The sequence below is a fragment of the Argentina anserina genome, chromosome 6 (assembly GCF_933775445.1).
Source record: "Argentina anserina chromosome 6, drPotAnse1.1, whole genome shotgun sequence".
NCBI lineage: Eukaryota > Viridiplantae > Streptophyta > Magnoliopsida > Rosales > Rosaceae > Argentina > Argentina anserina.
In genome coordinates, this window is record NC_065877.1 from 7,900,874 (window position 1) to 7,924,618 (window position 23,745).

At 39.0% G+C, this 23,745-nt stretch overlaps 3 protein-coding genes and 1 pseudogene across 3 annotated transcripts; all 4 read left to right on the forward strand.

Annotated features, from left to right (window-relative positions):
- Window positions 1-3,982: 3,982 nt before the first annotated feature.
- On the forward strand, window positions 3,983-5,694 carry LOC126801146 (pentatricopeptide repeat-containing protein At5g42450, mitochondrial). Its single transcript, XM_050528614.1, has one exon. The coding sequence runs from the start codon at window positions 4,058-4,060 to the stop codon at window positions 5,570-5,572; it is 1,515 nt and encodes a 504-aa protein (XP_050384571.1). The 5' UTR covers window positions 3,983-4,057; the 3' UTR covers window positions 5,573-5,694.
- Window positions 5,695-6,445: 751 nt separating this feature from the next.
- Window positions 6,446-10,005, forward strand: LOC126801147 (serine/threonine-protein kinase AFC1). Its single transcript, XM_050528615.1, has 12 exons — window positions 6,446-6,731; window positions 7,002-7,173; window positions 7,293-7,319; window positions 7,428-7,581; window positions 7,659-7,707; window positions 7,825-7,939; window positions 8,149-8,240; window positions 8,573-8,729; window positions 8,845-8,909; window positions 9,298-9,395; window positions 9,479-9,584; window positions 9,691-10,005. Exons 1-12 carry the CDS (start codon window positions 6,627-6,629, stop codon window positions 9,847-9,849), a joined length of 1,299 nt encoding a protein of 432 aa, XP_050384572.1. The 5' UTR covers window positions 6,446-6,626; the 3' UTR covers window positions 9,850-10,005.
- A 402-nt stretch (window positions 10,006-10,407) lies between these two features.
- LOC126801145 (heat shock cognate 70 kDa protein-like) lies at window positions 10,408-12,307 on the forward strand. The gene is made up of 2 exons (XM_050528613.1): window positions 10,408-10,727; window positions 10,986-12,307. Exons 1-2 carry the CDS (start codon window positions 10,514-10,516, stop codon window positions 12,305-12,307), a joined length of 1,536 nt encoding a protein of 511 aa, XP_050384570.1. The 5' UTR covers window positions 10,408-10,513.
- A 4,037-nt stretch (window positions 12,308-16,344) lies between these two features.
- Window positions 16,345-21,747, forward strand: LOC126801144 (heat shock cognate 70 kDa protein-like; annotated as a pseudogene).
- Window positions 21,748-23,745: the final 1,998 nt, after the last annotated feature.

The following is a 23,745-nucleotide window of genomic DNA, read 5'->3' on the forward strand; positions in this document are numbered from 1 at the left end:
ATATATAGTCTCCATATGATTGTGATCTAATAGAGAAAGGGTTGGTGATCAAATGATCTATATATGACTATTTAAGTGAACAAGAGACTATTGAAGATAATGTAAGATTATTCTAAGTGATTGGTGTGCGATGGACCGATGGTAGTTTTTGACTGAGGAGGCCAGGCGTATCCACCAAATTAATGATCTTTACCATGAATCAAACGCAGTGTGTACTATTAGCAGTGTAATTGATGGCTTGAGGGTAAATAGTGATGGATACATGAGGGGTGGTGTGGTGGAGATGGATTTCTTCTATTTAGTTGTCCTTCTAGTTTTTCTGTTGTCAAAGTTTTGGGCTACTAGGACTCTAGGAGAGTTGAACACTTGAAGGAAACAAAATAAATGTCAGTGACTTAAACTGCTTACTATTTTTGTATATCTCATAGGAATTGAAGGGATTGTTATGTTGTAATCTCACGGATCCAGATTTAGCCTAAAAACTGGAAGGGTTCACAAGTTTAATCCTGTACACAGATCTAGTTGCCATCGTTGTTGAGACGAGGTGACAATTAACTGAATTAAGAGTATCTTCTTGACTCTGAAAGGTAGCTAGTATTGCATATGATGCAATGAATGTTCCTTTTACATGTCACTGAAATTTGTTTTGTCTCCTAAAAAATTGCTTCTTCAAGTTTATGTCAAGCTTTAGTGGGATGACCATATCGTATCTAGGGGTGGGCATAAAAAACGGAAATCCCGATCCCGTCCCGATCTTGTCCCGAAATTCGTAGGGACGGGACGGGACGGGACGGAGGTCTAAAAACGTTCGTCCCGTCCCGATCCCGTCCCGTTTCATAATAGTGGGATGGGACGTGGGACGAATAATTTTTATCCCGCTTCGTCCCGTCCTGTCCCACCTTCAATGAAAACTTAATAATTCTTATAAATTTGTATCAAAATGAAACTAATTTATGTTCTTAATAACTCTAAAATTATATTAATTCAAATAATAATGATAAATTATAATATTTTGAACATAATATGTATTTTTTTGTTAAAATTTCATTATTAAATGTTATTTTGTTAATGAAAAAGTAAAAATATAGGTTTTTATTTAACTTTATAGGAATGTGGGATTTGTCCCGTCCCGTCCCGATCCCGTCCCGTCCCAACCGGGATTAATCCCGAGTGTGATGCATTCTTAAAAACCCTCGTCCCGTCCCGATTCAAAAGAGTGGGATGAGACGTGGGATGAGCTCCGTCCCGTCCCGTGCCCACCTCTAATTGTATCTGCTGATAAAAAGAGGTGCTTTTGGTCTCCATAGGTAAGCTAATTGCTGAAAGCGTGATACCCATCCGATACTGACATTTATATTCTAACTTTGAAATGACTTTCTTCATGAACTATATATATAAATCTCGTGACTTATTCAATTAACACTAACTAAATCCTTTTACCATTAATAACACAGACCAATCAAACGAGAAGTTTCAACGCTGATAACCTGAACTCCATGAAGTTCGTCTTCCCCGGGTCAACAACCAACGTTTCCTTCACCACCAATCCCCGGATCTCAAGTTTCGGATGCCACTTCTCGCTGACTTTGTCTTTGATCTGTTCCCTTCTCAAAATTTTTTTTTTTCAATTTCACTTTCTTTATCTGTAAATTTTGTTTTTTGGCTTTGTAGTACCATTATAACTTTCTTACAGCGTTGATAAGGCAATAACAACTCCGTATGGAAAATCACAAGGAGAAAAAATGCAACGTTTTTTTTTTTTAACATTCTTGATAGAGCTACCTAAAATCCCAAATGGTCTAAAAATTCAAATTGGCACTAGCCATGTATTTAAAAGTCACCCAAGTATCCAACCCACTAATCAAGGTTCATTAGCTATGCATCTTAGAACTGAGTCTCTATCAAATAGTATGCAATTACTAACCATACATGTATCTAGCAACCATTAGATTGAGACATTGATTGAGAGAAAAAGAAAACCTAGACCACCAAATCCCCCTAATTATGGACGAATTAATTAGCTAGTGACCTAAGAATCAGGACGTGAGTATAATAATTCACCTAGTAATTCAAGAAGGTTTCAGTCATACCTTATAGATACTCCTCCCACCGTTTAAGAATACATCTGTGGTTATGGAAGCTTGCTAAATTGTAGCCGTTCTGGCAGGTCCTCTTCAATTTATAAGTCGGCTAGTCCTTGTTGATCGACATCTCTCTTGCTTTGTAATTACAGAGTGATAGAGGGAAAATGGTTTACATTTGGAGTGATCAAGAGGTAAGTGATTTCTTCAGTCAAAATTTCTGGAGTCCCATGGTTGATGGAGTGATTTCGTCTGATTCTTAGAATTTATTTGATTTAAGTTGCATTTGTAAAATTGAACTAACCGGGCCTATATAAATTTGCAGTCTTGATTACAAAAATTGGTTTTGAAAGTTTTATTTTTCTTGTGTTTGCATAATTTTATCCCACAGATAAATACGACAATCCTGAAAGTGGCTATCGAAACTCTTCCGTACTTGTTTCTCCCATGAAGGTGGTGATGAGGAAAAGTAGGTTTCAAATGTAGAAACATCATGCATATTAAGCCTTTGATGCTTTCTCATTGTATACTTATATATGCAAATAGACAAACTTTTTTTCTTGTAACAAATTGAAGAAATGGTGGGAACTAAATTTTGTCTATTAATATATTGATCAAGTTCTTGTATAAACATTTGTAGTGTGAGATATATTTCAGCAATTGAACTATGCTGTTCATTCTTTTTCATTTTCCCGTGAGATGTATACTCCTCAACACTTTGTATATGTCATATGAATGATATGATTAAAAAGGCCTATTTATGCCTCTAAACTTGATTTATTTGCTGACTGACAGACTGTTGAGGATCTGAAATACAAGCTTTTATCCATCAATTATGAACTAGAATCAGCAAAAATAAGGGCGAACCAGGAAGTGAGGAAAAACGAGGAGATCGCAAAGCAGCTGTTTCATCTCTTGAAGGAAGCTTGTCGAGAAAGAGATGAAGCAAAAGACCAGTTGCAAAATCTACTCAAAATGTTCTTGCCCGTACCAGCTGAAAATGAAACAAGTCATACATTCTCGGGGGTCAACAATGAAAACTATCCAGTTCTGCAACAAGCCTCAAGTTTCTCTACAGTTAAAGAATCAGATGTTATATCAAAAACTTGTCCACCTCCCGCTAGATACAACTTTGCTGCTCATTCAAGTAACTTAGAATTTCCCAAAAATGCTGCAGTTCAAGGGAGTGATGAGTCCATTCAGGCAGCTACAATGCCTTCCATGAACGCAAAGATCATTAATCGCGCTGATGTTTTGATTGATAATATTGTTAGGGTAAGACCACTGCCTAAGAAAGGAAGATTGTTCCAGGCTGTGATGGAAAATGAGCCTTTGCTTCAGACACTTCTTGTTGCGCCTCTTCCTAAGTGGAAAAATCCCCCACCTCTTCCTCCTTTAAAAAGTTCATCCAATCTCATTTTCGGATGTGACTTTGGCTCACAAGAACAGATTGAAGCAGTCAATCCAACTCGTGCATTACAACGTTCAAGCTCACTTGGATTTTCACACATACCATCTTCATCCGTGTTAAACTTTGCACATGGTTCGACTAGTATGAAGACTGGAGTTGGTACAAGTTCTAGTGGTCTCATGCAGAGTCAGATTCCAGAGAAGAAAAAAATAGCTTGTGTTGAGGGCAGTAAATCCTTTTTACTTGTGTCGAAACATTAGCACAAATAGGGTTTGTTATTTGTAGTAAAAGAAAATCATGGTTTATTAATAGAATAAACACTTCGTTTTCTGAGTCAGTAACTGTTGTAACTAAAATCATTGCGTATGTTAATCTGAATGAATAGGTTTGTTGGATTTGCATATCTTTGATTAAAGGTGACAGTCAGCCTAGTTAAAAAGCTTCAATTATGTTCTTATTAACCACACCACCTTTGTGAAATCAACTGAAATGTAGTTTTGGCTCCAACTTCCAAGGGTTTAAAGCTCCCCAATATGCCTACCACCTACTACTTCCCTTAATCGACATGAAACCCAAATTGTGCAGATACCCTCTTTCTCAATTCATACAAAGGACACTTCACACTTCAAGTCCGATTGAAACCCAGAAAGCTAATGCCCATCTTCTTGGACATGCAAGGACCTCTGAGGCAATGTTGAATGCCCACCAAGTGTTCGACGAAACGCCTGACTTAAACGTGGTGTCGGCCACAACGATAATAGGTAGCTTTGCTCGGCAGCACCAATATGAAGAAGCTGTATACCTGTTTTCCAGGATGCTTGTGTTGAATGTTCGACCCAATGAGTACACATTTGGCACTGTCATTCACTCGTCGACTGCGCTTGGAGATTTGAATATTGGCAAGCAACTTCATGCATTTGCAACAAAGATGGGTTTGCATTCAAATGTGTTTGTGGGGAGTGCAATGTTGGATCTTTATGCCAAGCTGAGCAGTCTTCAGGATGCTCGAAGAGCTTTTGAAGATACTCAGAAGCCGAATGTGGTTTCCTACACTGCATTGATATGTGCTTATCTGAAAAAGGAGATGCTTCAAGATGCTCAGGAGCTTTTTCGAGTGATGCCACAGAGGAATGTGGTTTCATGGAATGCTATGATTGGCGGGTATAGCCAAACAGGCCACAATGAAGAAGCTGTGAATCTTTTCATTGAGATGCTTCGAAATGGATTGGTGCCGAGTCAATCTACTTTTCCTTGTGCAATAATTGCAGCTGCTAATATAGCAGCGCTAGGAATTGGCAGAAGCTTTCATGCCTGTGCTGTCAAAGCTTTGGGTGAGTTTGATGTGTTTATTAGCAATTCTCTGATAAGCTTTTATGCGAAATGTGGGAGCACGGAAGATAGTCTCTTGGTGTTTGAAAGACATAGGGGAAGAAATATTGTTTCTTGGAATGCCGTGATCTGTGGTTATGCTCAAAATGGTAAAGGCGAGGAAGCCATAATCTTTTACGAAAAGATGAGGGTCTCAGATTGTAAACCGAACAGTGTTACACTTCTCGGGTTATTGTGGGCTTGTAATCATGCTGGACTTGTTGACAAGGGCTACTCATATTTTAACCAGGCAAGAATGAAGGACGCTGGCCTCCTAAAGCCTGAGCATTATGCTTGTATGGTTGATATGCTCTCGCGCTCAGGGTGTTTCCGACAAGCTAAGGAGTTCATTAGTGATTTGCCTTTTGAACCAGGTATAGGGTTTTGGAAGGCATTGCTTGGTGGCTGCCAAATCCACTCCAATATGGAATTGGGGGAGTTTGCTGCAAGAAAAATCCTGGCTTTGGATCCTGAAGATGTGTCATCTTATGTTATGATCTCTAATGCACACTCTGCAGCTGGAAGGTGGCATAGTGTGTCAACAATAAGGAGAGAAATGAAAGACAAAGGGATGAAGAGAATTCCAGGTTGCAGTTGGATAGAAATCAGAAGCAAAGTACATGTATTTACCACTGCCGATAAGAATCATCTCCAGATGGATGAAATCTATACTGTGTTAGAAATTCTGTATAGAGCATTTGAGGGAGAATGAATCAAGAGGGAAAAAAAGTTGCCTCTGATGATATCTATTTATCAATTTTCTCTACTGCACCAACATTTAGCTGGAGTCAGTTTTAAGCTAAATGAGCTTCTGTGCAAGCAAGTTGAGGAAGCTTGAAATACATTACTTGAGGTGGAAAATGCCTGACCAAAAAGAAACTTTCAAATTTCATGGAATAATAAAGAATATTAACTGATATGAAAAAGGGTCTTTTCAAGTGTTTAACACCTGCTCTCACATCTTGGTATATGCCAGTATGGTGTTCATATAAGGTGTTCTATATGAGCTAATTATGTTGCTCATAGCTACCAAAAATTTAAAATTGGCCCTCTTCCTTATAAATTTGTGCTGGTTGTACGAAAAAGCACCATTGCAATATACGCAATTCAAAATCCTCCTTTACCATTACAAAACGAAATGATTAAATATTTATTTTATACTTATTATAGATGACTGTTTTTAAAACTGGAAATTTCAATGTATTGTATGCATATTATTATACGAAGCACATAGAATTGCACAGATACAATAATCTCCACAGGCAACTGAGATATTTTGCAAAATGATTTTTTACTTCTAAAAAATGATGTGACACAAAAGGATCGGATAGAAAAAAAAATCTTTAAACATTGGAATATGCGCGTGGTATATCACGGGTCCACCTCCGGACACGTGTTAGATAAACACAAATGTAAAAAGCGCGCAAGAAGATAAATTCGGGTCGGGCGGTCCCGCGCCCGCGTTTTCACTCAAATCTGCGGGACCCAATTTCCTAACTCCAGTTAAGCTACATCTCAAAAATCCCAACCACGCTCTTTAACCCGGGTTAGTTCCAACCCCATTTTCATGAGCTTTTAGCTTTAGATCCAAGATTAGGGTTCCAGGGCTCAAAAATCCCTTGCCAAATTCACCCCAATTCCTTTCCCAATTTCTCTAATTCCGATTCCCAGAAGCTCAATCCGGTCCTCAATTTCTTCGTCCTCGAAATTTCAATCGCTCCTGAATTGAGCCTGGTTCTTAGAGCGAGCTCAAAATTAGGGGAAAAATGGAGACGCAGAGGATAATCGAATTTCCTCATCAGAATATGGATAAGCGTCCCAGGAAGAGACCTCGATTAACTTGGGACATGCCGCCTCCTCTTCCTCCTGAGGTTTGTATCAAACTTTTCAAATTTCAATTTCAAATTTTGTTATAATATCTCATTTTTCTGTTCAAATTTAAGATTATGAAAAAAACCTAATCTTATTAGTTTTTGTGTTCTGATTGATTCTTGGATCATTACTGATTACGTGAAATACTCATTTCCCTGTTGATAATGTAAATTTGATGAAATATGGATCCTGATTTATGAATTGTAAATGTGAAATGGAAGTCTGAAATGTATTAGGTGACTTATGATTGTGCTTTGGATGATATGCAGCTGTTTCCGGCAATATACTGCGGGCCAGAGTTTGGAAATTGGCCAATACCCAATTATACGTATACATCTATGTTTTATGGGGGATTTCCTCGGACTGTGTCCCCTCCGTGGAGGCCTGATGATAAAGATGGTCATTATGTGTTCGGCATTGGAGATAATCTAACCCCTCGATGTAAGGCCTGTTGCTACTTTGGATGTTAATGCAGGATGTTGATATTTTTCTTGATTATTTATCTATCGATGATGCTTCTTATGTAGGTATGTTAATGTTTTTCTCATCCAATTTTGCAGATAGGATTCTCAACAAAATGGGAGAGGGTTCGTATTTTATTGCTTTCATGGGAGTATAATACAGCTTCATCAGAAGGATTACATATTTCTATTTTTATTCTTGAGACGATCAGTGTTTGGTTTGAATTTCTACAGGGACTTTTGGGCAAGTGTTGGAGTGCTTTGACAATGAAAAGAAAGAATATGTGGCAATTAAAATCATCCGCTCCATACATAAGTATCGGGAAGCTGCAATGATTGAAATTGATGTCCTGCAGAGGCTTGCTAGGCATGATATTGGCGGCACTCGGTAAGGATATTTCATTTTCTGCCTACTTTTTGTCTGTAGAAGTTTGATGTTGGTATAAGTGGTTTCATTCTTTGCAGTTGTGTGCAAATTCGGAATTGGTTTGACTATCGTAATCATATATGTATTGTAAGTATTTATTGGTACTTCTGATTTCATTAGCTTGAAGGAGCAATATATAATCCTTCATGCTTGAATTTTCTGTGAGTTAAAAGAACTTGCGGATGGATTAAATGGTTTCAACAGGTATTTGAGAAGCTTGGACCTAGCTTATACGATTTTCTTCGCAAAAACAGCTACCGTTCATTTCCCATTGATCTTGTTCGGGAGCTTGCCAGACAACTTTTGGAGTCTGTAGCATGTGTGTGGGCAATTCTTTGCACCATTTTGTCTAAATTTTTGCATCTTGATGCTCAATCTGTTTTAGTCTAAAGCTGTGACCTGCATTATTACACGTTTAATTCCGCATCAGTTTCTCATTTTTGTCATGACGACATTTGTGTGGTTGATAGTTCTATCAATAGCTGTTAATTCACTTCTTTTTTATCTGTGTGCTGGTTTACTTTGCAGTTATGCATGATTTACGCCTAATTCATACTGATTTGAAGCCGGAAAATATTCTGCTTGTTTCCCCTGACTACATCAAAGTGCCTGACTATAGGGTATTGTTTCCAAACTTTGTTTATCTTTTGGTTTATAACTGAGATAGCAAATGAGATTAATGAGCTTGTATGCACACACAAACAGACAACAACATTGTACACACAGGACATGTAGTTCATTATCTTCTGGACTGTTACATCTTTACTTGTTCTATACTGAGCAATTTTTGGGTATGCAATCATAATTTCTGGTTTGATGAAGCTTTTAGATTGTGTTTTTTTTTTTACAACTTTGGACTTGATGTACTATCTTAAGCATGAGCTTGTGCCGCATTATTAGTATATGTTCATACTTCTGACACTTTGTTGTTTTTTTCTCAACTGCAATCAAGTTTTTAGCGCGCTCAACTAAAGAAGGTTCTTATTTCAAGAATTTGCCCAAGTCAAGTGCCATTAAGCTCATTGATTTTGGAAGTACAACATTTGAACATCAAGATCATAGCTATGTGGTGTCAACACGCCATTATCGTGCGCCGGAGGTTATTTTGGGTAAACAAATTTTTTGATGCTCAAAAACAAGTCCTGGATACTTGAGATAATCGTGCTTGGGTTGTTTGGCCAAACTTGATTTTCATTTTGATAACACACATGATGTTGTGTACAGGTCTTGGGTGGAACTATCCTTGTGATATATGGAGTGTTGGTTGCATACTTGTTGAACTCTGCTCTGTAAGTACCTGTGTGTTTTATATGGCTCCATCATCAACAATTGAGTTAATTCACATTTAAAGTAAGATTAATTGTAGCGTTCCAAGGTCAATGCTACTATGTCCAGGTCATAGGGACATAAATATTCCTTTGACGATTGAATTCCTCTTATGGCTGATCAGTAACTCGTTGCCTCTTTGGACGCACAATTTTGAGGACCCTAGAAAATGATTTTTTTTGTTTTTTTTTTTAAACATTCAATACAAGGTTGCTAAAACCACCAAGGAATGCACAGCTTGTATGAGAAACATTGTGAAAAAGGACAGGAGTTTAGCGTTCTCATTGTTTGGCTAGGATAAATATATTTTTGGGACAGGTTGGGTGAATATTCTACGTTGTCTTTGATCAGGGTGTGGCCCTTTTTCAAACACATGAGAACTTGGAGCATCTTGCCATGATGGAGAGGGTTTTGGGACCACTGCCGCAGCATATGGTGCTCAGAGCTGAGTAAGATTCTTACTCTACATAGTCCCTGTGTCTTTAAGTATCAGGCAGGTTCAGAGCGCTTATACTGTTTCTGATATTTGCAGCCGTCGTGCTGAGAAATATTTTAGGAGGGGAGCACGATTGGATTGGCCTGATGGGGCCGCATCTAGAGAAAGCATGCGAGCAGTTTTCAAGTTGCCTCGATTACCGGTACTGATTCAATACACACTGAAGTGTACATTATTTTCAATTTCACTTGGATCTAAAGTAAGTAGCAGCTTACCTAACTGGTTATTGTCTTAAAAATGCATTGCAGGATTTAATAATGCAACATGTGGATCACTCGGCTGGTGATCTTATTGAACTCTTGCAAGGGCTCCTAAGATACGAGCCCACAGAGCGGCTCAAGGCAAGGGAAGCACTAAGACATCCCTTCTTCACTAGAGATGTGAGAAGGGGTGGCTATCCCCTATAACAACCGTACTCATCTGTTGTCCAAACGCCTCTACTCATCTACATCAGCCATGAGCAGAAAGCCTTGAGAGCTTTAATGAGTTGAAATCCACTTGTGATTTGTCAATTGTACGATTGTTTATGTATAGTAAAGCGTCCCATATCTCATTTCTTGTTATCAATTTCTTATTCCCGTCTTGTTCTATATCGATAAATCATAAATTGGTGTTTGTTTTTCATTTTTAATACCAAAAGGCTCGACTAAATATAAATTTTCAACTTCATTGATGTGTTTATTCTGCATGATTTTCCCCTTAAATCCGACTTAACCTACATCAGATCAATTAGGAATTACAACTTCTCACCTCTAATTTTTCTGTCTTCTCCCTCCCGGAAGAAAAAAGAAAAAAAAGGTAAAAATAAATTTTCACCGGACTAAAGACTTCACTCGAGTAAATAGTACACAGGCTTGCTGCTTTAACTCCGGTGCTCGACAACTACGAAGAGATTTGACATATTTTGTCATTTTGACTCTCCTCGGTGAAAAGTGAAAACCCTAAATAGGAAGAGTCGATTTTGAAGTGGTGAGCATGGCGGCAGAGGCAATTTGAATCAATTTGGCGATGACCTCCTGGAGACCTGAACCGTTTTTCTTTTCTTTAAGCTTTTGAACGGGGCCGGTGAACATGGCGGGAGGAGAAGTGGGCCCTGCAATTGGGATCGATCTGGGGACGACTAACTCGTGCGTGGCAGTGTGGCAGAATGATCGTGTAGAAATCATAGTCAATGATCAGGGCAACAGGACTACTCCTTCTTATGTTGCCTTCACTGATACTGAGCGTTTGGTTGGTGATGCGGCACTTTACCAGGTCCTCAAAAATCCCACCAATTCCATCTTTGGTAGGTTCCCTTCCTAAAACCCTGTTCACTTTTACTGTCATTTCTTTCTTATATTTGATTTTAATGGGTAATTAATGTAGTTCACGTTTGTTGTTTCACTACCACTTTGGGATGGCTTTAATGTAACTGTTCAATTTATGACATGTTTCTTGGTTTTTTTGCTTGCAATTTTGTGTTATTAGTCTTATTTGTGCATTTTTGAGGCGTCTGTCATATGATACATCTGCTTTGTTTTGTGAATGTGGTGTTGGTCCAAAGATGCCAAGCGGTTAATAGGTAGGAGATTCAGTGACAACATTGTTCAGATTGATATGAGGATGTGGCCGTTCAAGGTCATTGAAGGTGTTGATGACAAGCCTATGATTGTGGTTACCCATGAGGGTCAGGAGATACTGTTTGCTGCTGAGGAGATCTCCTCCATGGTTTTGGAAAAGATGCGGGAGATTGCTGAGAAGTACCTTGACTCGCCTGTGAAAAGTGCAGTTATCACTGTCCCCGCTTACTTCAGTGACTCGCAGCGCCAGGCTACAAGGAATGCAGGTGAAATTGCAGGCCTAAAGGTGATGCGTATTATCAATGAACCGACCGCTGCAGCCATTGCTTATGGACTTGAACAGAGGGCTGGCTGGTATGGAAAGAGAACTGTGATGGTATTTGATTTGGGTGGTGGAACTCTAGATGTTTCGCTTCTGAACATTTGTTCCGGGGTCTTTGAAACTTTGGCTACGGCCGGAGATACTCACCTAGGTGGTGGAGATTTTGATAACCGAATGGTTCAGTTCTGTGTTGAGGAATTTAAGAAAAAGCATAGTTTGGACGTGAGTGGTAACCCCAGGGCTCTTGGTAAGTTAAGAAATGCTTGTGAGAAGGCAAAGATGAGACTCTCTTTTGTATCTTCTGTTGACATTGAGCTCGACTGTTTGGATCAAGGAACTGATTTCTATCTAACTTTCACTCGTGCCAAATTTGAACAACTGAACATGGAGTTCTTCAACAAATGTATGGAACCTGTTCATAAGTGTTTGAAGGATGCTAACATGGATATAAGTGTTGTTCATGATGTTGTTATTGCCGGTGGTTCTTCTAGAATTCCCAAAGTGAAGCAACTACTACGAGATCTCTTCAAGGGGAAAAATTTGTGCGAGAGCATTAATCCAGATGAGGCAATAGCATATGGTGCTGCTGTTCAAGCTGCAATTTTGAGCGGGAATGGAAATGGAAAGCTTCAATACTTCACTCTACTGGATGTCATACCTATGTCACTTGGAGTGGCTAGATATAATGATGTCATGCAGTTTGTCATTCAAAGAAACACGAATATTCCAGTCAGAAAGAATACAACTATGTATACTCGTTCTGACTACCAAAGCAAGATCCTCTTCGAAGTTTTTGAGGGTGAGAGTGAAAGCACATTGTATAATAACTTCCTGGGTGAAATTATGCTTGAGGACATTCCTATGGCCCCAAAAGGTTATCCATTTGTTGTTTGCTTTGATGTTGATGAAAATGGTATCCTTAAGGTCTTTGCCGAGGACAAGTCTACTGGCCAGAAGAAGGGGATTACAATTATGAGTGAATAAAATACGTTTGAGGGAATGGAGACTTTGATGTAAAGATAAAAGGAGCCGCTATTTTAATCATTTCACCACAATATCTGTAATACCCGATATTTCTAATCTTGATTACCGACACATTAAGACTAATTAAGTGATATTTATGTTAATTGTCGAAAACGTAGTTTAATACGTCTTTATTAAAGTACACGTCGCCACGAGCTCGGAAATGCCTTTAGAATGTTTTTCCGTCTTTAATAAAGTACACTTCACCTTAATTGACCGCCGTCGTTCCGGCGAGACTGGGTATGCACCACCACCATCTTGACCGGCTCTTCTTCCCCTTCACAACCATGTACCTCGTTCATCCTTTCACCATAGTATTTGGTGAAATCGAATCAGAGATAGTGGGATGCCTTGGGTGATTTTCCAGTGAGCTCTTTAGCTCCGGCGAACTCCTTAGTCTTCTTATGGTAAGCGAAGTCTCTATTCTTTAAACCCAATCAATTTCTACCCTTGGTTTCGTCGAATTGAAGCTACTACAATCTCTCCCTTTTCTGCATCAATTACTGTCGCCGTGCTTCGCCTTCAAGCTTCCTCCTGGTGAGTCTAAGAATATCAACGAGCCCATACACATCTAAATGGTAAGCCCAGCTTCTGTTTCTGTCCCCTTAATTCGATAAGGCCTAAATCGTATTCCAACGAAACCTTAATTCCATTTTCTTCACTCATGTTCATGTTCTGCCTTATTGCTTGATGGTGAGGCGAGTAAGAGACGAGCTTAGGAACCTCATAGTAGCACTGGAAGCATGGTGAAGACATTTTGGGATAGTAGCAATGAAGATGGAGGACTGCAACAGATCGGATTGAGGACAATGACTTGAAGAGGTAGCAATTCTGCTCCTAACCCTCTAATTGATGTATTTATGTGCCTTTGCTTGTTGTTGGATTTGTTGTGGAGGCTATGATGATGTTCTAGTTGATTTGGGAGTGTTAGAATATGATTTTTGCAGCCAGAAACATGATCGAAGAAGCATGGGGTGAATTCCCCTGTTTTTACTTTTTTACCAAGGTTATTTTCTATTTTTACCACAGTGTGAATTACCAAAATACCCCTAACAGTTTTACTGATATTGTTACTATTTGACTTTACTATTTTACGGGTTTAACCCAAGTTACTTTTTTACTTTTATTAAATGATTTCAATAGTTTTACTTTTTAACCAAGGTAACTTAGTGAAAATCCAACTTATTCAAATGACGACAATTCATGTAATTTTTAATTACTATTAATGTTAGTTCCGATTCTCGCCCGGTTCGAGAGTCGAGAACTATTTAACTTAGAATTGTGTCGGTATAATAAATAAGTTGTTGATATGATTTTGAGTAACTTTTATATCCATAAAGTATGATTAGTATCAATCGACTATTGAAATTGGATTATTTTCGGATTTTCTGAGAATTGGTCAACATGGGCAATTCCTAGTCAAACCAAGAAAGATTTGGTCAACAAAAAGTCAAAGGTTGACTTTCTTGGTCAAACTAGGAAAATGATTGAGTCAACTTATCTTCGATATTCGAATTGAAATTGACTCTTTATATGATTCATAAATTCAGAGTTGATGCTACGACATCGAGAAGTGGAGCACCAGCAGCATCCACTTATATTGATTTGGATAACAGTTGAGAATCTGTGTGTCATTCTAGGTAGGAGAGCTAACCCTCCTATGTTGATTTTGGGCCAATTATAATTGCATAGTCTAGTTCTCGGTTGAATTATTTATGATGCATTAAATGTTGTGAAACCCGAAACTAGGCACGATTTCGAGATAGGTTAAGTAGTGAATCCTCGCGTGTGTTGACCTGAGAGTGACGGGAGCCTAGCATTCTAGATTTCTAGGTAATCCTACGGTGTCGATGACCGTGAACCTTCGGAGGGGCAATGCCCTGTTTATTATGGATCCATTTTATTCTATACTATTGAGGGCATTCCGTTTAAATGGGCACTCTCGCTATTTTGTGCTACAACATACATGTAATTGGCCTCGACTATTTAGTCGCTAGGATCGGTCGAGCATTGCTTGAAGTTGAATTTGCCTTACCCTATCTTTGGAGCTCTACAAACTATTTTAGCATAATTGTATCCCAAACCTGCATTGTTTTATATATGGTTTTCTCTAGATCGATCCAAAACCTACCCTCAATGTTTTATGAAATCCTTTTTATATCCCAACCTGATTTTCAAACCTCATGGGCGGGCTAGCCCCAACTGGGCAAGCGAGGACGACGCTCACCCATACTTTAGTTCCTTTGCAGATCCAATTGTTATTTCTAGAGCTAGGAGCCTCATTTGAGAGTTAGTTTTCGTGTTCGCCTTAATGCATCTCATTCTCATGTCTTGTACCAATGTTTTAAAGTTTCCTAAGGTTGTTTCCTTAATTATTCTTGTCACTTTTGTATAAAAATTGGGTTGTCTACTTATTTAATTTGGGTCGGTGGCATTAACGCTATCTTCCGCATTCTTATTGTATAAATTTATTTATTTTCGCGGAAATGTAAAGTGTATTCATTTTATTTCATAAATGATTGTCTTGTCGAAGACCTTTTCTTTTACTTGTTCACGTTAGTAAATGTCTGAGCGAAACCTAATCGCTATGTTCGCTTGCTAATATCCTTTTTAAATCCTAATACACCGTTCATGTTCCAATCCGGGATGTGACAATATCTCCAAGGTTGATCATATACTTTTATTTTCTCTCATAGCGAGAAAAAATGGTTAAGATAATTCTGAAGGAATGTATTTTGAGTTCATATGATTAGTCTGTCAGTGGAAGTTTCACTACTGTTTCGGCTGAACGAAGCCTTCAAAGATTTCTGTTCTATTACTGTTTGTGAGGGTTTTCGATGTCCTCTGCCTGCCAGAGTGGTTGTAAAAGATGAGACAGTTGAGAACAAAGTGATAAGGAAAAGACAGACAAATGAACTATAGCAGTCCGTCCATCTTATCAAAATGTTGAAATTCCATTCTTTATGCCTATGGGATCTGCAGAAGCAGCAGAACTCCAGAAGTCCTCTACTAGTAGGACTTCAATAATGCGATTCATTTTGTGAAGTCATTGAGTCAGTTCAGACTTCAGACCAAAAAACAAAAGAAGAAACTTCGTGTAGGGGGAACTAACGAAGGGAGGCTCTGAATTTCTCTGATCTCCAGAGTGTTTACAAGATTGACCATGAATAATCAAATTAGGAAAGAACTCTATTCTAGTGGCCCTTCTAGAAATCCCAAAGTGCAGCAACTATACAGAACGTCTTAAAGGAAGCAGCTATGCAAAAGCATTAAACTGGATGAGGCGGTGGCATATGGTGCCGATGTTCAAGCTGCAATCTTGAGTGGAAGTGGAAATGAGAAGCTTAGTCAAGACGTCGATCTCTTGGATGTCACGCCTCTATCACTTGGAGTTGGGGTTCCTCATGATGAGAATTTCATGTGTTGTCATTCCAAGGAACACCAGAATTCCCATCAGGAAAGAGGAGAAACTCACTACTCGATTTGAAACTCACCTGATTGATGCTAAGTTGGGACCAAAAAAACAAAAGAAGAGAGGCAACTTTGAACTGTGTCAGGGTAGGAGTATCAATCAGGCATGATTAGGAAAGTCCATCTGTTTGAGTTCTGTTCTACAGCCACTTTCTTTGATAGAAATCTTGTGTTACTCAACGGAGTGCGTCCTTCCACTCTCCGTAAGACTTTTTTTTTCTCAGTTCTCATGCATATTTGGCATTGTAGGAAATGAGACAGTTGAGAACAAAATGGTCCGGGAAAAGACAACCAATAGGGATTCTTCATAACCCAACTGAGGGTCCAAAAAAAGAACAGATTACGTACGTTTCTCCAAAAAACAAAAAAAACGGTTACGTTCCTCTTTATAACTCTATTAAGTATCAGCGAACTACCCTAGCTAGCTTCGCTTTATATTGTTCCAACTTACCACCAAGTCCAAATTCTGAAGACCTAAACCGCTTTTCTAACTTAAGATTTTCTTTAAGCTTTTGAACCGAGCCAGAATGGCGGGAGGAGAAAAGGGCCATGCAATTGGGATCGACCTAGGGAAGACTTACTCTTGCGTAGCAGTTTGGCATGCAGAACGATCATGTCGAAATCATAGTGAATGATCAGGGCAACAGGACTACTCCATCATATGTTGCCTTCAATAATACTGAGCGTTTGGTTGGTGATGAAGCTTTCAACCAGGTCATCAAGAACCCCATCAATTCCGTATTCGGTAGCTAGGGTTTCTTCCTAAACCCTAATCTAGTCTACGAACTGCCATTTCCTTCTTATTTATGTTAGTTTTGTTCCTGTATGAGGTTTCAACTTTCACATCCTTTTGTACACAGCAGAGTTATTGTCAGATTCTTCTGATCTTCATTTTTGAAAGGGAAAAAATCCTCAAATGATATCTGAATTATGACTCAATGCACATTTTGGTACTTGAACTTTTAAAACTACCTAAGTAGTACCTAAACTAATGCTCCATTAGCCATTATAGTACCTCCATCTGATTTACAGTTAAAAATGAGGGTAAAATAATTAAATATTTTTTTCCTTATTTAGTTGATGACAGATAGTATGAGAGATGATTTTTGCTGACAACTTGATGCTTGAAATAATAATAATAATAATAAGGGCTTTTATAAAAAAAAAGTAATAATAATAATAATAATAATGTACCATCACCAATTCTTTATAGAGAAGATTAGAAGAAGGATGTAAACAATAGTAATTGAGCCTTTGCCAAAAACCCATAATAGGTTTTGTTCTCTAATTTTTTATTTTTTTTATTTAAGTAATTTTGGAAAATAAGACTTTATAGTTTAATCAATCAAAAAAGTATGTTTGACGATTTTACCCTCATTTTTAACGGTAAATCAGATGGATGTACCATAATGGCTGACAGAGCATTAGTTTAGGTACCATTTGAGTAGTTTTAAAAGTCGAGATACCAAAATGTGCATTAAGGCTTAATTCAAGTATCATTTGAGGACTTTTCTCTTTTTGAAATTTCAATTGTTAATTTAGAGAAGTCCTGAGTAGTCAGATCTTTGTCAAAATAATAATAATGATAATGAAGTTAAGCAGTCAGACAATTTGAATGCCCGTGGAGATTTCTGCTGCTTAACTACGACCAAGAAAGTCAATCCGATTTGTGAAAAAGCAATTCTTGATTATTTATATGATTTCTTAAACATAAGAATTAAGAAGTGTAATTAGTTTCATTATTTTTGGTGTAATGTGTGTTTGTAATAACCTTGTCATATGATTGATGATTGATTACATGAATTTTTGTCACTATCATATGATGCTTTTGCTCCGTTTTTCATTATTGGTCATGTCACTTATGTGGTTGTGAATATGACATCGGTTTGCAGATGCAAAGCGGTTGATAGGTAGAAGGTTCAGTGACGACACTGTTCAAAATGATATGAAGCTCTGGCCATTCAAGGTCATTGAAGGTGTTGATGAGAAGCCTATGATTGTTGTCACCTATAAAGGCGAAGAGAAACAGTTTGCTGCTGAAGAAATCTCCTCCATGGTTTTGGCAAAGATGCGGGGGATAGCTGAGGGTTTCCTTGACTCGACAATCAAAAATGCAGTTATCACAGTCCCTGCTTACTTCAGCGACATGCAGCGCCAGGCTACAAAAAAACCTGGTGAGTTTGCAGGTCTAAAGGTGATGCGTATTATCAATGAACCAACAGCTGCAGCAATTGCTTATGGCCTTGAAAAAAAAGGCTGGTTGGTATAGCAAGCGAAATGTCGTGATATTTAATTTGGGTGGTGGAACTTTAGATGTCTCGCTGCTTACAATAAGTTCGGGTGTATTTGAAGTGAAAGCCACAGCTGGAGACACTCACCTTGGTGGTGAAGACTTTTTTAACAGAATGGTGGACTTCTGCGCAGCGGAATTTAAGAGGAAGCATGACTTGGATGTGAGTGGAAACTCGAGAGCTCTTAGGAGGCTAAGAAACGCTTGTGAGAAAGCCAAGAGAAGACTGTCATTTACATCTTCAGTGAAATTGACTGTCTGGATCATGGCGAAGATTTTTATACAACTATTATCCCCTGCCAAGTTTGAACAACTGAACATTGATTTCTTCAATTAATAAGTGCATGGAGCCAGTGGAGAAATGTTTGAGTGATGCTAATATGGATGTAAGCCTGGTTGATGATGTTGTTCTTGCTGGTGGATCTTCTAGAATTCCCAAAGTGCAGCAACTATTACAAGATGTCTTCGAGGGGAAAAAGTTGTGCAAGAGCGTTAATCCAAATGAAGCAATAGCATATGGTACTGCTGTTCAAGCTGCAATCTTGAGCGGGAATGGAAATGGAAAGCTTCATGTAATAACCCGAATTTTTCGAAACTAATTATCGAGTATTTTCAATTTGTTAAATTTGTGAAATTAATTTAAAACGACAATTGGTGGTTTGCGACATTTCGAAACAAAAACGGAAACGTTACGTTTCCGCAACGTATATATCGACTTTTATTCCGTCACTCGGTTGCGAAAACTTCCTTCACGAAAGTTGTAGAGCTCGTCGATACGAGTTTGTGGACATGTCACGCGTTCGAATCGGACGTGAAAGTTATTAACGTCAGAAGTTAGTTTCCGATTTTGGAAACGAGTATAAAAAAGACATTTTTGTGTTAGGGTTTCCATTTCTGGAAACCCCTTCTCTCTCCTCTCACCCGCGCCTCCCTCCTCTCTCTCTCCCCTAAATTGCCTCTCCCCCTTCTGAAAAACCCCACCGTCAATCACCACCCTTCGGCCATTCGTGATTCACACCGCCAGCCCAAGAAGGACCCCATTGCCCTTCGCAAGCGACCCCGAGCTCGCCGCACCGCACCTCGCCGCCGTTAACTTCCTCGAGACAACCCGAGGCTTGGAGGATATCTCCGCCGTTCCACGCGACTTCGCCGACGAGGCTAGGGTTCAGAGACCTGCTCGTTGTCACCGCGCGCTACCCTAGCATCCCCTACAGAGCGATCGAAGCTCAAATAGCCGCTCGTCACTCGCCCCGGCTCGATTCGACTTCGCCGTACTCGCGAGCATCTCCGGTGGTCTTCACGGCAGTTCTGCACCCCCACGAGGTAAAGGTTTGCTAGATTAGTCGATTGGTGTGTTTGATTGTTGGATCGGAGGTGTTTTGGGAAAGAATCGGAGGAGGAGGAGATTTGAGGTTACCGGCGCGTGAGGGAGCGTAGAAGGGGTAGGAGGCGGCGTGAGGCCGTGGAGGAGAAGAGGGAAGAGAAAGAAAGAGCAATGGGGCGGCGGTGGCGTGATACGCGCCGTTGGTGGTGTCGGCGCGTGAGCCCCACGCGCGGCCTGCCGGAGGTGGCGCGTGAACAGTGTTTCCGAAGGGTAAATTTGTAATTTATTTTTACGTGCGGTAAATGTAAAAATGTGATTTACGTACGGTAAATGTAAATTTATTTTACGTACAGTGAATGTAAATTACTTTTCAGTAAATGTAAAAAGTAATTTCGGAAGGGTAAATCAGTAATTATTATTTACTGAGATAGTATTTACAATTGAATAGTATTCATACGTACAGAAATAACAGTATGTACACGTACAAGAATACTTAATTGATGTGTATTTGTACATAAATACGTGAATAGCAAATACGTGAATAGTAACCTCGTGAACAGTATTTCGTAAAACCAGAAATTGCTGAACAATAACTTATTATTACTGTTTCGGCATTTAAGGTTTACGAAACGTTTCTAAATTCTTTTCTTATCTTTTCAAGGTGATCGTTTAATCAAGGAAATGAATTACCTTCGGAAATTGTGGAATTTCCCTCGAGTTGATAAGGTGAGTAAAATCTCACATATTTACGAATCTACCCTCGCGGAGATTCAAGATTTTGCAGAGTTTTAAAGATTGAAATACGACATGTATATGATATAATGAAATATATATATATATATATATTTGTATAAATGGTAAATAGGTACATATATATATAGTTTGCTATATTATATACTGTTATGATTTCGTTGTGAATATGTCATTTTGATGACGAGAATTATATCTTGAGCATGTCGAGTTAATTTGTACAATATGAGGTGATGATTATTGTATGTGGTTTTAACATGGTGTTTGTTAAAACGTTTTGTCTTCGGACGTGATTTGATGTCTTCGGACGAGTTTTGTCTTCGGACGTGTTTATGTCTTCGGACGTGTTTGGAATGTCGGAACCTAGCCTTTGGCCGGGCGAAAATTACAATACAGTTAGAGCTCTAGTCTGTCTGTCGGAGTACTGCATGTGAGGTAACAGATGGGTTATCGGCTCATGAGTACTCATATTTTTGGATGTTGGGTAGCAGGAGGTTGCCCAATATCGGCGGTGTACTACGTGATGGGTAACAGAGGTGTACCAGCGTTCATTAGTACCCGTATTATAAATGTATTTGGGTAAACAGATGGGTTGCCCAATTTCTCATGAGTACTTTCATTTTCATATTTTTGGGACAACCAGATGGGCCGTCCATTGACTCATGAGTGCATTTATATTTGTTAATTTGTGGATTTTCGTATATATTGATATGCGAGTTATATTTTCATTTTACTCATACGAGCTGTAAAGCTTACCGGGTTTGTGTTTACAATCTCGGTGCACCAATTCAATAGTGTATGAGATAATTCCGCAGGTGTTGATTAGTAGAAATCGAAGGACAACTCTGAAGACTCGAAGTCGTTCATTATCCTGCTTGTGGTGAGGTTTTTATTCTGGATTTGAGTGAGAACTTGTGAGGATTTTTTTTTGTGTGGGACTTTTGTGAGAGATTGTGAGGATTATTACATTTTCATTTTTATGTAATGTTGAATTATAAATTTGGTTTGTAATAATTGGTTTGTCTGAGTTGTATTGTGAACTTAGTAATGATCCGTTGTGGCATTTAAAATAGTTTCGATTCATTGAGATTGTTTTGGTGTTTCACGACTTCGAAATTTGAGTTTTTATGCTCGAAATTTTGGATCATTACACTTCACGACTTTGCTCTCTTGGATGTCACACCTATGTCACTTGGAGTGCGCAGTATTGATGGAAGTAGCGGTCTCAAAAATATGATGGGATTTGTTATTCCAAAAAACACGAGAGTTCCGGTCACAAAGAACACAACATTTTCTACCTCTCGTGACAACGAAAGTGCAGTTCGCTTCTCAATTTTTGAGGGTGAGAGTAAAAGCACTTTGAATAATAACCTTTTGGGTGAATTTAGCCTCGTTGACATTCTTCCGGCTCCCAAGGGTTTATCTATACGACGTTTGCTTTCGAATTGATGAAATGGTATCTTAAGTGTCTCTGCGGAGGACAAGGCCACGGGCCAGAAGAAGGGGATTGCAATTATGAGCGACAGAAGTACGTTTCAGGAACTGAGAGTTTGAGACTGTGATCAGTGTGATGTAGCAGAACAAGAGCCGATATTTTCCATCATTACACAATATCTACATTCTACAAGGTTGAGATACTTTTGAAATTATGTATTTTGAGTTTGCGTAATTTCATCTTTATGGACTTATGATGTTTCAATGTTTCCTTAATGTTTATGAGTCTTTGAGATGCATGAAAAAATGTACGTCTATAAGTTTTCTCTGCTAAAACTCTCTGCATGTTGGAAGGGCCCATTAGTGATTTGTAAAAAAATGACACAGCTGAGAAATGTCTTCAAGATAGGTGAATGAACCATACCGGTCCCTCTTATCAAAATTGTTAATATATGCCTTGAATCATCCAATCTGTTCTGGCGGCTTATCTGTATATCGGGTTATACTAGGTTATGGTTTCCTATTAGGACTAGTATATCGGGTTTAGGGTTGTATATAAACAACCTATTGTGTGTTGTATACAGGCCGTTCTGTATTTTTTCCTCAACATAATAAAACTGTTCTTCTTCTGTCTGTGGACGTAGCTAACACATCGTTAGTGAACCACGTAAATCTGTGTTCTTTCTTGCACTAGTTATAACAAATTGGTATCAGAGCCAGATTTATCTGGCCTGGTTGTGATTTCCGCCAAGAAAGATGTCTGGTTTGAATGTGAAAATTGATAAATTCACAGGGAGGAACAGCTTCAGTTTATGGCAGATCAAGATGCGAGCCTTGTTAAAACAACAAGGGATGTGGGCGCCGCTGGTTAAGAAGTCAGAGGATCAAGAAATCGCTGAGATGGCCAGTCTGGAGGAGAAGGCACACTCGACAATTCTGTTGTGCCTTGCAGATGATATAATCACCGAAGTCGCAGAGGAGGAATCTGCGGCTGGTCTGTGGTTGAAGCTTGAGAGTCTATACATGACGAAGTCTTTAACCAACAAGTTGCTTCTAAAGCGACGTCTGTTCGGTCTGCGTATGGAAGAAGGTACATCTCTAAGAGATCACTTAGATCAGTTAAACACTGTTCTATTAGAGTTGCGTAATATCGATGTTAAAGTTGATGATGAGGATGCTGCTCTAATTCTGTTGGTATCTCTACCTTCGTCGTATGAGAATTTTGTGGATTCTTTTATTCGTGGGAGAGATACTCTGACTCTGGAGGATGTTAGATCATCTTTACATACTAGAGATATGCGCCATAAGGCGACCGGTACTAGTTCAGACAGTCAGGCTGCAGGGTTGGTAGCCAGTGGAAGTTTGGGACAGAAAGGTTCGGGGAAGAAGAAATATAAGAATCCAGTTTCAAAGGGTTCCAAATCCAATGATGTCTGTAACTACTGTAAAGAGAAGGAACATTGGAAAAATAAATGTCCAAAGAAGAAGAAGCAGTCTGAGAAAGCATCAGGTACTGCTGTTGTAGCAGAAGTTGACACCACTTCGGAAGAAGATCTGGCCTTGGTTGCAGATGCACACATACATCACAGGGATGTGTGGATTTTGGATACCGGGGCGTCTTATCATATATGTCCACGCAGAGAGTGGTTTTCAACCTATGAGCAGATAGATGGAGGCAATATTTCTATGGCAAACAGTTCTGCAAGTAAGGTGGTTGGAATTGGCTCAATAAAAATACGGACACATGATGGTAAATTCTGTACATTGAATGATGTTAGGCATGCTCCACACATGACGAAAAACCTGATTTCTTTGGGTCTTCTAGATAGCAAAGGTTTCAAGTACAAAGGCTCATGTGGAATTTTAAATGTCTACAAAGGCACCAATGTGGTTCTGAAAGGTGTCAAGCGAGGTACTTTATATATTCTGCAAGGTTCAACGCTGTCAGGCTCGGCTGCTGTTGCATCATCAGAGGTTCACAAGGATGATATGACCAAGCTATGGCACATGAGGCTTGGTCATATGAGTGAAAGAGGGATGCAAATTCTGTCAAAGAATGATCTTCTTGGTGGCCACAAGGTCAAGGATTTTAGTTTCTGTGAACATTGTATCTTTGGGAAGCTACATCGC

What these genes read in the sequence shown, in the direction of transcription:
- LOC126801146 (XM_050528614.1), top strand. Translation starts at nt 4,058, where the DNA reads ATGAAACCCAAATTGTGCAGATACCCTCTTTCTCAATTCATACAAAGG.
- LOC126801147 (XM_050528615.1), top strand. Translation starts at nt 6,627, where the DNA reads ATGGAGACGCAGAGGATAATCGAATTTCCTCATCAGAATATGGATAAG. An exon ending in CATGATATTGGCGGCACTCG is followed by an intron (nt 7,582 to 7,658) that starts GTAAGGATATTT and finishes CATTCTTTGCAG; the next exon opens with TTGTGTGCAAATTCGGAATT. An exon ending in TCAAAGTGCCTGACTATAGG is followed by an intron (nt 8,241 to 8,572) that starts GTATTGTTTCCA and finishes ACTGCAATCAAG; the next exon opens with TTTTTAGCGCGCTCAACTAA.
- LOC126801145 (XM_050528613.1), top strand. Translation starts at nt 10,514, where the DNA reads ATGGCGGGAGGAGAAGTGGGCCCTGCAATTGGGATCGATCTGGGGACG. An exon ending in TCCCACCAATTCCATCTTTG is followed by an intron (nt 10,728 to 10,985) that starts GTAGGTTCCCTT and finishes GTTGGTCCAAAG; the next exon opens with ATGCCAAGCGGTTAATAGGT.